This window comes from Onychostruthus taczanowskii, unplaced genomic scaffold, assembly GCF_017590055.1.
Source record: "Onychostruthus taczanowskii isolate IOZ18803 unplaced genomic scaffold, ASM1759005v1 scaffold21, whole genome shotgun sequence".
NCBI lineage: Eukaryota > Metazoa > Chordata > Aves > Passeriformes > Passeridae > Onychostruthus > Onychostruthus taczanowskii.
In genome coordinates this window covers 1,695,865-1,711,273 of record NW_024499351.1, presented here as the reverse complement: position 1 = coordinate 1,711,273, position 15,409 = coordinate 1,695,865, and the positions used below count along the sequence as shown (strand labels likewise).

Here is a 15,409-nt window from a genome sequence, read left to right as displayed (position 1 = left end):
AACACTGAGTGTTTAATCACTTAAAGAGTCTAAAATCAACTGAGACACATTTCATTAGAAAAGCAAAACCAAAAGCACACACATGCTGCTGAGCTGAACCTGCCCCTTGGCTTCCCCTCCCTCTCCACGTAACTTCCTTGCTTTAAATATGGAAGGTGAGGCTCACACCATGGCAGCAATCCCAGCAGAGAACCTACTGATATTTTGGCGTTTGTTTGCTGGACCTGGTGTGAACCATGCAAACACCAGGACCTGCCCATGCACCAGCACTAACCCGAGGAGCAAAGACTCACTCACAGCAGCTCCACTGACAGTAGGTGTAGCAAATGCCACCCGGGCACACAACCAGTGAGGGCACAGGTGACAGCCCTGCAGAATCCCTCAGGGAATACAGCCCAATCTGATGCCTCAGATCAGTATATGGCACACACAGGGTACATATTCTAAACACACAAAACTATACCAAAAGGATCACTAAGCATATGGAAAACCAAGCCAGAAGAATCACTAAGGATGTTTAGGCAAACATTAAAAATATGTACAATACCCTAGTTTGACTCTCCTTTGAATTATTTTGTTTTCTACAGGACCCCAGTGTCTTCTAGTTCAAGGAGAAATATTTGTTTGCCCCTTCATATTCTAGAAGTAGTCCCAAGCCTAACTTGAGGCACACAATCCAATTACTGCATGGTGTACAGCACCAGAAACCTCTGTAGATATGTGCCAGAGCAGCAGGGTCCTGACAGAATCAGGGGACCTGCAGAGGAAGACTCAGAGACCCCTAAACTAAGAAAAATACTTTTCTGTGGTGAGCATATAGTGAATCCAGACATGAGACAGCCAGAATTCACCTCTGCCTTTGAGATGTATGTGAGACCTGTGCCAGCTGAGTCCTTCTCAGATATTGCTGACAGAGTTGATCTTCGCAACCTGTATGTAACACAGGGTTAACAACATATATTACATTTTTTAAGTACAGGTTGACACGATGAAAACAAGAGCTCCATCAGTTTTGGATGCATCACATGTGAACCTGACTCCCAGTGCCACGACTGAGTATCAAACAAGCAAAGCTCCTCACTGCTTAAGCTGCATCCCACAGAAATTAGCATTTCTGCACATTCCAATCAGGCAACTCATGCTGGGTACCAAATGACAGAAGTGCACAAGTGATCGCCTGCAAAAAAAGCTGGCATGGCCAGCTGCTTCCAGCCAGGAGAGCATCACACTCCACTGTGCCTTCTCTGCAATTTCCACACAGGGCTACCCCTTCCCTTCAGCCACAGGAAGCAGGAGCCCTTCAGAGAAGAGTTTCACTGCACTACGCTGATTCACAGAATAGATCTGCGCAGGGCACGAGGCAAGGATCAGGTGAAGACAGAAGGATATGTAAGCAACAAATGTCACATTGCAGACACATGACAGGACTGAAGCTGCAGTTCCAAATCCATGGCAGAGCTTTGCTTTGGAGGATTTGATTTTACACCTACAGTGAGGAAATACATTGTATCTCCTTATCACAAAATAATTTTTGAAAAAGGTCTTCTAACATCTGGACTTGTATCAATGCTATGACAGGCACCAGCAGCTGCATTTAAACCCTCAGTCTGCAGTCCAGCTCTCTACCAACAATAACTGACAGCAATAGGGGGGCTGTGGTGATGCAGCTCCCACGCACCCCACGGCTGTGACACATTTCTTCTGCAGAACAGGAACTCAGACCCGTGCAGCTCCAAGGCTCAGTTCCAGATTTTGGAGGAAAGCAGCCAGTGGGCACAGTGTGTGCACCTGTAATCCAGCCCAGGCTTTCCCTTCTCTCCAAATGCTCCTGCTCCTCATGCTTGTATCCCACTTTCTCCACCATCTGCTCTTCCTACAGCTATCCCAGCTGCCTATACTCTGAGTACTGCTTCACCTTCCTGTTTCTTCTTCGGCTGAGCTCTTGCTTCGTGTTTTCTTCCAGCTCCTCCTCCAATTGTTTTTAGGCCTCTGAATTTAAATGTGTTTCTTCCCATCTCCTTTCACATACCAGACTCTCTGGAGGGAGCAACCAGGCTGCTTGCTGCCTTTAATGGCTATGCTCTTTGGCAGAGGCCAGAAGACAAAAAACTTCTCTGATTTTGTAGCAGACACTCCTAGCAGGTACTAAGCAATGATTAGATGACCTACGCTTTTATAAATGATACTCAAGTGTATTTTGCAACTATCCTGTATTTTCAAAATGCTCTGAAATTTACAAGATAAATATGCAGAGTTGCAGAACTGGCACAAAATGTAAATGGTTGGACCCAGGGTGATTAATCTTACGTGCACTGGGCTACATCTCTCTCACATCCTAAAAGCCCACCAGATATTCAGCTCAAGTGCAGCAGTCCAACAACCGAACTTTCCACACGATGATTTCACTACCAGGCAAAATTCTGTACAACAACTCAATGTGATAAGAGTTAACTTCAGTACACACTCACTGCATTTGAGGACATGTACACACACTTATTTGCAGCTTTACTTTTGGCATCTCAAAATGAATTAGCTAATGATATTCTGAGAAGGTGTCAACGTTCCAGGTGCTGTGGGCAGTCCAGCACTGCCAGCACCTGCAGCAGGTGGTGGTGCTCTGGGTAAGGCAGAGCTGAACCCCCAAGTCTCACAGCACAGTCTTTCAGATAACACTAGCAGAGCCCAGCCCATCTTAGCAGTCATTCAGGAGCCTGCAGCTCACTTCACAGTGGGATCTTTGGACTTTGCTTCATGGCCATGTGCCAACTCAGGGAATTGCATCTGAACCAGGTGTCCTCCGCTGCTTGGGCTGGACGGGCACATAGGCACTCCCTCCTCAGTGACACCAGTTCTGGGGGGACAGAGATGCACCCTGACATGTCTGGTGACAATGCACAGCAACACAAATGTGCACAAAGCATCAACTGCCATCCTGCCCATGAGGCTACTGGCAAGATTAAACCAGACACTGCATGTTGTGTCAATGGGAACAGCATGGAAGGATAACCCCAATGTAGCTGAATCTCTAAGCCAAAACTTTCTGACTATGAACAAAGCTGCCTGTACAAGACAGAGAAGCAAGAGGATCCTGTCTGTCCATCCCACCATCAACAACAAAAAAGGAGGCTTAAGCTAGGAAACAAAAAGCAGTCCTACATTTTAAGGCAGGCAGCATCTACGGCAAAAGGCTGAATTTGGATATAAGCTTTACATCTTTCAGCAGTGTGAAGGCCTGTGGGATGTAGAAAGAACATAAAAATCCCATAAACACATTCTGGATAGTACCAGGTTTCACAAAGTTTCAGATTGGTATATCAGTCACAATAGAAATCTCCTTTTTCCCCTCCCCCACCCACGGCAGGCCACCAGAACTGCACTCAGGGACTGGAAGACAAATGGGCAGCTGCCTCTGGAGGCAATTGTGAGGAGACTAAAGATCAACTTGCAGCTGGCACTTCCACCCCCACCTCTCCTTAATACTTCAGTCCACTCGCTGCCAGACAAGGATCATGAGTCAGCTCCTAAACATATTCTCCTTGAAACAATAGCTATAGCTCTGTGCTGCAGCTATCCCACTGCTCCAGCTCCAAGGGACATGCCACAGTCACGGAAACAAAGGCACCAATTTTAACCTACAGCAGCCCAGCACCAGAACTGAAGGATACAATAAGCATGCACTACAGAATACTGTGCTAAACCTGGGAGATTAGCAAAGCTAATTTTGACATGTAACGGGCATGAAGTCAGTGCTGTATTGAAAATCTGCAGAAACAGCAAACAGAAGTGGGTTTGGGGCTACATGCTAAAGCAGATGGCTTTTGCTTAAACCTTTTCTGCTACAACAGGGTGCAGTTTGATACCACATCATTGTACACTGCAGTACTAATTAGAGGGCAAAGGAGGCAATTTAGCCTTTACAAATTAACTTTACCATAGCCATAGGAGCTGCTCTCTCAATTCCGAGCAGCCACCACTCACTGAAACTCCTGCACTCACAAAGATGGAACCCCAGCACTGGTCTCTCAAGGAGAGTAAAAAGCTTCCTTTTGCAAGGAAAAGCTTTCAGCTTACCCAGCTGATGACATCAAACTCAGGTTTTTCCGACCCAAGTGCTGTCAGACAATAAGGAATTCAAATAACAGATAAAAAACACACCAGAGATTTCTCAGAACAAGGTGCTAGGTGATGAACTGGTGGTGACTACTGAGCAGTTTAAGAGCTGTGCACATAATAAAGACAAGGAAGAGTCTATGTCCATGCACCATCCAGAAACAGCAGCACACAAAATATGCCTTACCTGCAGCAGCAGAGACCCTGAGAGCCCCATGCCTCAGCTCCACTCAGACCCTCTGATGAGATGTTGCTCACAGAGCTACAGTGCAGGCTAACACGAGAGCAGAATCCAGTGGCTGCTGTGTTTCTGGTTTTCTGTAGCTAAGAAATCAGCAAACCCAGTTGTCCTTTCTCACCTCACCATAGCTGGTGTTTCTTACAGCTGAATCTTGCCCATTGCTCTGAAGAGTCTCTAACCCTAAATATCATGAGCCACATTGCCCTACAAGCCAGAAGGGAAACTGGAGACAGAACTAAAAGACTGACTCCCAACACGACCAAGAGACAGGAACATTGAAAGAAAATCTGCAGGCCCTGCCAGGTGTGGTTTGTGGGAAGGTCCTATAGCGCATCAATTTTACCACTAACAGAAAAGTGAGCAATGCACACATTCTGTAAAAAAAGATAGCAGGCTGTATACATATGTATCTTTTAAATTATTTTATTTTGTGTAAGCTAAAAGGAAATTTACACACTTAAATCTCAAAAGACCTTGGGCATGCATATTGACCTTTTTAGAGGTTCTTCGACATAGCTCTCTTTTTTCCATAGGAATTTCCCCAGACATTTACAACCCATAGTTTTTTACTGTATATACAGCCTAAAACCATAGCAATCTATGATTATGTCATTTTACACTGTGCAAAATCAAACAGGAATAGTGGTACAACAGAACATAAAAATTTTTAACAGGTAAATTTCATTGTAAGACATTCATATTGTTTTGGTCCTTCTTTTCCAAATCAAACTGATTAAGAGCAGACAACCTTCTAATGACCAAAAAAAAAAAAAAAAAATCAAGTATCAAGTGTTTAGACAGTAATCCATAACTGGAACAAGAAATTACTGACAGCATACCTTTCAAAAGGCTATACAATGACAGAGCCATACTATTGAAGTTCAAGAACATAAAAACTGATCAGCCAACCAATCAAACAGGGGGAGGGGATGGGGGAAAAGAAAAGGAAAAACACATCTTAAGCTTGTTAAAACACAAAAGAAATTACTGGGTTTTAAAGAAACAATAACTGAAAAACCCACAAAAGGGACAACATTACCTTTTGATTTTTTTTCCAGCAAGAAGTATTTTAATATATGCAGGAAAGAAAAAGTTGCTCAATGCAATCTGAAAGTCTTAAGGGGGAACTTCACAGATTGTGAAGACTGAAGTTTTCATTATGTGTTTATAGGATTTTTTTTTTTAACTTTTAAAAGTTTTTTAAGAAGGACACCACCAGTGTATTTCACAAAGACATAAATGTATACAGCCCAGCACAACAAAAAGAATAGATCTTCAAAAAGATTTACCCCCAATTATTTACATTTTTCTCTAATATAAATTTAGGACTCCAGTATGTAAATAAATATACATTACTATGTATACCTTTCTAGTGCTGCTTACCAACAAATCATCTGAACTTGATATTTTTTTAATTAAAGCAAGATTGCTTTTTACGACCCACAGAGGGAGGAAAAAAAAATCAATAGAAAACGTCCAATTCACATCACTTTAGTCTACCTTTTCTTGGCAGCTTGTTGAAGGTGTTAATGTGGCTGGGAACATCAACACCTTGGCATGCATGAAAGTTAAGTCAGGAAGGCTAGAAATCACCTTGGCAGCCTCTTCACTAAGATGTTCTTCCTTTTTAGGCTTCCTGTTGGGAAGAAAAGAACAAAGTGCATTAAAATCCAGTACCTGATAGCCCTGGGATCACTGAAACAATCACTGATTGAAGCAATGTTCTGTCAGCTTGTCTCCCACTGACAGGCACTTCTGTAAGCTACTTGAAGGTAGTCTAATGTTATAATACCTACCTGCCTACCAATAATGTGGTAACAGAGAGAGTCAGCAAAATGTTCCTGTGTATATTGTTGCAATAAGGAAAAGAAGTCCTATTCAAATGATAATTTTTAGAGATTTTTTCCTTTGGTTTTTTAGCAGCTTCAAGAGTCAAGAGACTCACTTGAAGAGTCAATCATGCCCATATTCTAGAGATAAAACAGTTGGAGCATTAGTTCTAAACTACCTAAATCTGGTACAATTCTTCAAAAATGAAATGGAAAAGATCTTAAAAGGACATTAAGAAACACCTAAGTTACTTCTCAGTAATTTTAAAATAAAAAAGCACTTATCTTGTGTTTTCAACATGACTGTTCTCAGACTGTCCATAATGCCACTCTACATTGTGATCCCAAAACCTTTTTTCCCCCTCAGGATTCAGCAGCAGCAGAAGGTGCCTCACAAATAAGTGTATCTACTTGCTTTGAAGTGCAGGAGTATGAGCAGCCATGATGCATACAGCAGTTTGGGAATCACTAGGGTTTACTTTGCCCTTTGCATTATTCACAAGAATTACTGAGCACAAATGCATAAAGAAGTCTGAGTCCCATGTCACTTGGTTCTCACTATTATGCAAAAAATTCACACTTCCCAAGTAAAATGAAGCCTGGCTCAGACTGCTACAGACCCCCTCCTTTGCCCAAACATCCACACTTTACACATATCTGGCTTATCTCTGAAGAACACTGCCTACCACTAGAAATATTCAGTTTTCCATCAAACAGTTTCAAAAAGGCACCTGCTAAATCCTGTAATGATGTAAGAAATTGCAACTGAATAAGCTCCCTCACCTTTGTGGGAAAAAAAGCTGAGACAAAATGCTTGAACTAAAGAAACTGCTTTCCCTAGAACGCTTCAGAAATCTCCCTTGTGTATCTGGTCTTATTTATAAACTTTAAATGAAGCCCATGAGAGGACAATGTCCACTCCAGTCATGAAGCAACAGGTACTTTTTGTCAGCACCCATGAGGATTGTTTCCTCAGCTGAGCAGAGACCAGTGGAAAGTAAGGGGCCACATGTTTGCTTCCACAGAAACCTCAGAATTCCTTAGCTAGAAGAAAAAAAGAGCTGGAGTCAAATGCATCCTTGACATCTGATGATTGTGGTGACCATCACCACTGATCATTGTGCTGACACTGAACTATCACTTCTGTTTGCTACTTGAAATCCCCACTCAAGGAAACTTCTCTAGATGAGGCAGCCTAAATACTAAATCTGACTTACCTTCACAGAACAGCAATACTTTTTTTCTCTGCTGCAGTGGAATTTCACGAGCTACTGACTAGGCAGATTACCAAATTCTGGAGGATAAACAAAGCTGTGTGCTGGTTTTATTGAAGGAAGGAGCAGAGAGCCAATATGTGCCTCCTCTAACAACTTCATAGTCAGCTCTGTTTGCACTCAAAGGACTATCTCTGAGCTGTTGAAATGTGGTTCTCACCCACCACTCTGTTATCAGTATCTGGTGCCACTATTAATAATCACTTACCACAAGCCTCTTAAAGGTACCAACTCCTGATGATCAAGGACTTAGAGCTAACAAAGGAGTGTTTGGCAGAGGAAGCCAAGGGAAGAGGGCTGCCTTGGAGATGTTCCTGTAATTGTTCATCAGGGTAGATGGAGCTCACACACTCCTTGCTATTTATATTCCTCTTCCTCCTCTGCTCAATTACAGCATGCTAAGAAATGGCACTGCTGGGTCCCAGAGGCAGTGCTGCCTTTCACTCCGTGGTCACATGCAGCACCTTTGTCACAGGACAGTGCCATCACTCCTGCTGTGCCAGCTGCTCTCTGCAGAACAGGCACACCAGTGAGGTGCCAATCTCACCCAGTTACCCACTGCTCCCCTTCTGGCTGGAATATTCCCCTTTGCAATAATTTATCTACTCCAATGCAATGTAAAAGGTATCTCTAAAGCAGAAGTTAATACACTAACACAGCAATCACTGCTTAACTGTGACCAAGACAGAACTACAGATACAACCACTTGCTAATGAGACTCAAACCCTTTCTAGGAATCATCTCAGTGCAGAAAGAGATGAGATGGCCAAAATTCTCCATTCCTCCATGGAGAGAGGCAGGTTCCTCTGCAATACAACAAAACTGGACACTGCAAGTACACTTTCTGGGTAACAATCAACACTTCTGGTAGCAAATATCACCAGAGCAACCCTAAAGAGTTACTCATTAGCTCTAATTTTAAAAGACAAAGTAGCATCACCACTGCAGACAGGTTTTACCTTTTAAAGGTAGCAAACTGCCTACTAACTGTGATGTCCTTTAATACAGGCAAGAGAAGGAACTGTGCATTAACTTCAGGCACCCCTTTTGCTAAAGATGCTCCCATTACCAAGAGCTTCTTTTGCTGAGCCCTGATCTGTGGAAAGGAGCCCTGCAGAGCTTCTCCTGCTCAAGCACTCCTCATTTCTAGGTGCCATGGCTTAAAGAACAGACACCTGAGTGAGTGGACCGTCAGTGGCAGCTGTCCTATTTCTGTCTGCTTTGAAATCAGAACTTTTGATTACAAAACCATGAAAGGACCCATCCCTGGATCAAAACAAAGTCTCTGCCTCATTGAGGTTTCAAAATAATCCTCTACAGCACACTTTGCCCCTATCCATCTTTTCTCTTACACTAGGTTACATTCCCTCCCAAGAAAGACAGGAGGGATACCCCTACCCAAGCATTTGTACCAGCCCCTCTATCTGTAGGCACTACATTTCCTTTTCAAAGGCATGTTAACCCTAAGCCACAAGAAATGAACCAGACTTACAGGCAGGAAAGTTGTTGGAAGAAAACCTGGCAAGAAAGAGGGAATGCTTTGTCCATCCATCACTTGCATGTCACTGTTCTGTTTTGCATTCCAACCCCTTCCTGCAGCATTCAAGTCTTCCAGGGCTTCAGTCACCTCTCATGTTTGCAAAGGGTTTTTAGGATAGCACCAGCAAGGCCAGGTTTTATCAGCAACAACGAGCTGATTAGAGAAATGCACTTTAAAAACACTCTGTAATTAAGAGTTAGCCTGCTCCATGCAACACCATCCCCAAGGAGTATTTCCAGTTTAAATGAGGGTTTTGGCCATTTCTTGGAAAGGTATCAGTGCTCTGCTTTCCTTCAAAAAGACAGCAGATAAACTTTTGATCTCTGCCAATTCTATGGAACTAGGCAAGGCTGGAGACTGTGGAATGCTGCTCTGGATCCCTGACCTTCAACACTTACTGCTGCTGTCAGGGTTTCAGGCTCAAGCTGAGGGGGAAGTTTTCCTCCTCTCCCAATACCTTCCTGCTGAGAAACAGACTTTCTGGTTCAAGAGATAGCTTTGCAACTAAAGACAGGGCTACTTTAGACAAAGATGACTCTTCACATGGCATCCCACAGCTGAACAGTGGTATTTTTCACTCTAAACTTAACCCTAAAGATCCTGAGTTCAGCCAAGTCACAGACACAGGATAGCCTCAGCACAACTGAAGTTGCCATCAAAGTGATCCTAATCCACTGGTTTTGTCTTCCTCAGTCAGTTACCATGGATGTCTAATAGTTAACATTTCCAGGCTGGTGCATGAACCGTATTCTCACTGAGCTGGCTGTACCCAGCCACTGCTATTTTAAAGTCTCCAGTTCATTACAAAAGAATTAAAAAAACTGAAAAGAAAAACAAATTTATTACAAAAAGCTAACATTGTGCCACACCAGTTGGCATACTGCTGAGCCTATACCTTCTTATTTCTCAGGAGGCTTCTAGCCTGAAAAAACAGACTGCTTTACTTTTGGGGAGTTTGAAATCAAGAAGAAAAAGCACTTGAATTTTTTTTTTTTTTTTAATTCAGTGTTGATAAGAACATGCAAAATGTATTAAGCAGTGAAAACAGGTAATCCTTGCGTGTGTCTGAACTTAGCCTCCAAGTCTGCGGTCCCAGTCTGACATCTTTCTACATATCACAGATCTAGAACCAATTCCTGCTGGTAAGCAATGCTCTCCAGAACAGGGGAAGAGCTCTGACATCTGGATAAAGAGCTTTAAGAGCACAAGTAAGAGCTTTCAAGTGCATTGTGGAAGCAATGGGAAAAAACCCCACACCCCTCATACGAAAAAAACAGTACAGAAAAATGAGGGTCAACACTCATTTAAGCAAAGTCCCTTTGAAAACAAAAAGCTAAGACATTTTAAAGCGAGGTACAAATCTAAGAGTGCAGACACAACAAAGATACATTTGGAGTTTGCATGTCCTGCTGTGGTTACTTTTAAATTAAGCTAGAATATAATACAAAAGTATTTAAACTGTAACTATGTTTTCTAATTCCTGAAAGCCAAACTTCCACTACAGTATCTCCAGGAAGAGTATGTGAACGTCATGGATAGAAAAAGAGGCAATCCAAAAGACCCAAAAATCAGCATCAAAGTGGGGAGTTCCCTCTACTGGTTCTCCCTTGAAATTTCATGGCTTGTTGATTTCATGTTCACTTTCAAAATTATCACTGCAGGAAAACTGGGAAGATAGTTTTCTCAGTAAAAGAGCATGTTGAAAAGAACTCTTGAAAATTACAAATTAGTCATTTTAAGCAAGCCAGCTCCACCCCACCATTACTGTGCCTCTTCCTAAGGGCTGTTGCATGAAAGTACATCTACTTTAAGAGTGCTGAATAAACCCTAAAGCTCACTTGGGGGTGAAGATATGTTATCATGTACTTGTTGCATGTTGAGGCATACACTTCCAAAAAACCAGCGTTTTACTTGGTAAAGATTCCTCAACATTTCTTTTATAAAGGACACAGACATTAATTATATGTTAAGACAGTCTAGGATCCTACTACTGAGATACACATAAAAAAATAAGCCCAAAGAATACAAGCTTATAAATGGAGAGATGATTCTGGACCCAATCAACGCCCAGAATTCAAGCAAGCTATTTGATGTCTAAGGCCTTTCTATAGATACTACCTATAAAAAAAGCACAAAACTACTTCACATGTGCTCCACTGAGGCAGAAATGACATCCTAAACCAACTACACATTCAATCCTTAACCTGCAACAGCAAAATTAAACTGATGTTTGCTCACTGAAGTTTTGACAGTTGTTAGACATATTTGTGAAGGGACACATATAGTCATAATTATTAGTCTGTTATCATTTTACTTGTGCAACATTCTGTATTTATAAATTGCAGAGTCCAAGGAGAGCCTTCTGTCTCAGCCCTAGGTCACGGAGCTGATTCAGTTTACCCTGCCCCTCTCAGGAATCAGCTCTGGTGTTCAGAAAGTTGCTTCCTCCAGCTCAGTCTTTTCAGTCTTTTTTTCTACCAGCATAGGTCCTGGTGATCTTTTTCCTTCAGCTCATAAACTCCTACCCATCTCATTTTAGACTTCTCAGATAATTTGAAAGAAGAACTACAGTACAATGAACTTCAGATTTGAAATTAAAAGCCTTTTGATTATTCAGGAACTTCCGTCCTAAAACTGCACACACATTTCACACCACCCTTAGAAACAGAAGAATAATGTGCAATGAAGAGCATTTACCTTGTGGACGTGCTTGCCTTCTCCACTGTGGACATGAGCCTTGCAAAAGCATCAGTCACTCTGCTGCTTGCATTGGAAGTTTCCAGTTTTGAGGTTGTCAATTCATACAACTCAGGATCCACACCTTATAGTATAAAATAATAATCAGTGATGGTTGGAGGCAAGCAGAGTCATAACTATAATTAGTCATAGACCAACTTGCTAGAGACTGTTTTCTGTAAACATCTGAATCATTTATAATTTCAAGATACATGAAAAGAACATGACAGAACATGTTTGTGTTTCTGAAGCATCATCCTCTCTCCCCATCCTTTTTCAGCAGCTTTTTTAGCTGTAGTACAAAACACATGCCTTGGATCAAGTCTGGCATACAAGGTCTCAGTCTGTGAGTAAACAAAACCAGTCTGATTGACTTTTTAGAGTGAAACCTCTATAAAAATGTCAGCTGTGTCAGAAATGGATTGTTTCAATTATTTCAACTCAACTGGCTGTATTAAAAGAACACTGCATGTTAACAGGGACCAACTCTTCACCTAGAGATTACAAACAACACTGGCATGCAATAGTTTGTCATTCATTTAGTATATGGTTTTTCACTAGGGGTTGTGTTGAAATTTTAAGTGAGGAAAATAAGCTTTTATGAAACACAGAAGTGGAATGGCATTAAAAAAAGTTACATACTAATATGCACAGGACCACCAAAACTTTTAGTCTGTGCTCCCTTTTCAACTTTCAAGTATTTCTAACGCACTAAGAATCTGAATGTTTCAGCCCTGAATTTCTAGCTTCAGATATCTGAGGTCAGATGCTGAATTTTGACATCAATTTTGTTGCAAATGGATTTCAAATTTTAGCAGCAAAGTTCATTCTGAAAACACTGCAAACAACAGAAATCTGTATGCAAAAAATATATATGTATGAGTCCCATGCAGCTCCCAGATACAAAACTTGCATTTATTAATGTTTGCTGATGATTCTCAGGATCAAGATGCTTTTAGAAGTATTCCTGAAACACCAAAAGATTACTAAAAATAAATGCCAGTGCCTATTGTCCTGCCTTTACAACCACTAACTGCAGCACTGTGTGTGCTAACAAATGATGTTAATCATCCTCAAACCTGCTTTGCATGAGCTCTCTACAAGCAGTGTCTTGACCATTTATCCTTTTGGGACAAGTTAATTCTTCTTTTATTGTGAGGAAACTAAGCTGACCAAAATGTGAAATAAAGAAAATCATCTGGTTAAGTTGCAGGATGTGGAAGATTTGTTCCACATAGTATGAGTTGATTAGAAATTAATCATTTGTCCTTTTAACATACTTGTTTTTTTAAGTCTGGATTTTCACAGTTAATTTGATCCAGTTCCATGCAAAATATCAAAATATGTACTGTCCTGAGACCAGTATACCGAGACTTCTAGAAATGTCAGATGTTTACAGAACTTAGAAATAGGAAAAAGCCTAAATATTCCATAAAATATCCATTTTCAATCAGGGAGAGGAAGCCTTGAAGAAATACACTTTGACTTGCAGAAGCCTGCGAAATCCCATTAAGGTACAAATTGGAAAACTAATTGAAGGAAGGAGCCCTTTGACATGCAACTCTGCAACAAACATTAAATGCAACCTTGTAAATTACATCATTTAGATATTCCCATTTACAGTCCTGTCTTGGGATGTCACTGCTCAATTTACTGTTCTTTAGCCACCTCTTACTCAGCTGCATTTATGTTAAAATATTAACATGAAAAATAAAACAATACACTAAATCTGTGGGAAAATACTAGAAATTAGTAACTTCCTATTCATAAAGTGGAATGAAAATTTTAATTAAAAAGTTATTTTGAGTACTGATGAAATCAGACTGAGAAGAATTCTGTCAATCTATAGCCAGTAAAACTAAGTCTCCAAAGAAAGAATAAACTTCTACTGATAAAAGTATCTTCTTTAAGCAAAAAAAAAACCAAACCAGCAATTTGTCTTTCGATTATTTTATGTATTTTTTAAGAGTTGCATATTCTCCATTTTATTCAGATGCTGAGAGAGTATTTAAGGAAACCACTGTAAAACCTTAATGAGATATTGAAGGAAAGTTAGCCAACCAAACCCCACACAAAGCTCCTAAACACACACACGAACACACGAGCTGCAAGCCATGAAACAAATGACTTTCCCAGAAACAAGTCAGTAAGAAAAGAAACCCAAAGCCAAACCAAAAGAAATGAAGGAAAAAAAAAAGTAAAAGCACTACAGGGCATACCACAGAAGGTGATACCTGTAACTTGATGAAACAACAACATAAAAAATAAAATGCAATAAAAGACTAACAGAGTATTCCTCCAGTAAGCCCTTCCAGTGTGCACACCTTCTGCACAAGCAATAATGCATGTACCCAACTACACAAGCAATAATAAGTGTAATGGGCACTGGTGACTTGTGTCAGTGGACTTGGCACACATTTACAAAAGAATCTGTAGGACTCAAGCACCTTGACTTTGCTAGCTGTCACTTCCATGACAAATCTGCCCTCTTTCATCTGATAATGGTATTTCTCAAGGGTGGAATAAAAAGCCATTTAGATTGCCATGCCATAAAATTGTTTTCAGTGATTAGATCTTAAAACTAAAAAAGTGTGTTTTTAAAAAGAAAAAAACCATAATAATGATAATAATTTATTTGAAATGTGGGAGGACCCCAAACATCTTATAAATGGGTTTTAAAAATTAAAATTACTAAGAGGAAAAATATCTTTCCTGTGAAGAAATTTATTATCATGGCTTCAGGCATTGTATTGAAGGAGTACTTGCATTATCAATTTAACCTATGCACTGGAACAAATCCCCAAAGTGTTCCCTGAAATTCCTGCAGGAATTTATTAAAAGTGTAGGTTTTCACAAGCTCGTGCAAAATACTCAGAGCACGTAAAAACCACGTGAAAAATGAATTCAATTACTTTCACACATTATTCAGTGAGAGAGTGGTGTTTTCATCTCCTTTTTAAGAGAGTAAGTTGCAGATAAAGTGCTTTGGTTTCAAAATTAACATTCATGAATTTCTAATATCCCACAAACATGCAACTATCCTTCTTTTCTATTATAAAGGCTGTTAAAACACCTTTTTCACTGTATTATTAGGAGTAGTCCATGACCTCTTGGGCTGTCATGTATCAAGGTTGATAAATTTATTTTCACACATGGCTTCCAAACATTCTCATAATCCTGTAATTTGGAGGCACTCAGAGAAGAGAGCAAACCTCATCTTTTAGGAATTGCCACATCTACACCATTTTTCCTTAAGTGCTTAGAAGAGTTAACTTCCGGAATTTCTCATTTGAAAAAAGTGTTTTAACATCTTATTTGCAAGAGCATAAAAGCCATTCATTCCTTCAGCAGGTGACAAATACAGAGCTGACAGTACCTTTTAAATACTTCGTACTCGATACAAAACATCAGAAAACAGAACACAGATTAAAGGAAAAACGCAGTAGAGAGACATTTTAGAGAAACGCAATGTAAAACTTCTCCTTGTTTGTAGGAAAGTCAAGTGATGTGCTCATGCTTTTAGTAAGTTGTTATATTCTTACAGTTGTGGTTTGAACACTCTGCTGACCTGGGATTGTGGTGGTGCTGCTAGAGCTACTGTCATCCACGGGCCCAAAGAAATCAAGGTTCAGAAGAGTGGAACCTCCACTAGCTTGAAATTCAGTGACCGTGTTGGTAG

General features: G+C 40.6%; 1 protein-coding gene across 4 annotated transcripts in view; it reads right to left on the bottom strand.

The window, feature by feature from the left end:
• Nucleotides 1-4,758: 4,758 nt before the first annotated feature.
• The window catches only part of AFTPH (aftiphilin), a 41,823-nt gene continuing 31,172 nt past the window's right edge, over nt 4,759-15,409 (bottom strand). The window contains exons 8-10 of one of the 4 annotated variants that reach the window (XM_041404277.1): nt 15,299-15,382; nt 11,692-11,815; nt 4,759-5,987 (exon numbers count right to left, since the gene is read on the bottom strand). In XM_041404277.1, the coding sequence (XP_041260211.1) occupies nt 5,843-5,987; nt 11,692-11,815; nt 15,299-15,382 (353 nt within the window). In that variant the 3' untranslated portion in view covers nt 4,759-5,842. Of the gene's footprint in view, nt 5,988-11,690; nt 11,816-15,106; nt 15,124-15,298; nt 15,383-15,409 lie in introns of those variants that run through there. The other 3 variants (XM_041404278.1, XR_005952642.1, XM_041404280.1) reach the window with 3 other exon arrangements.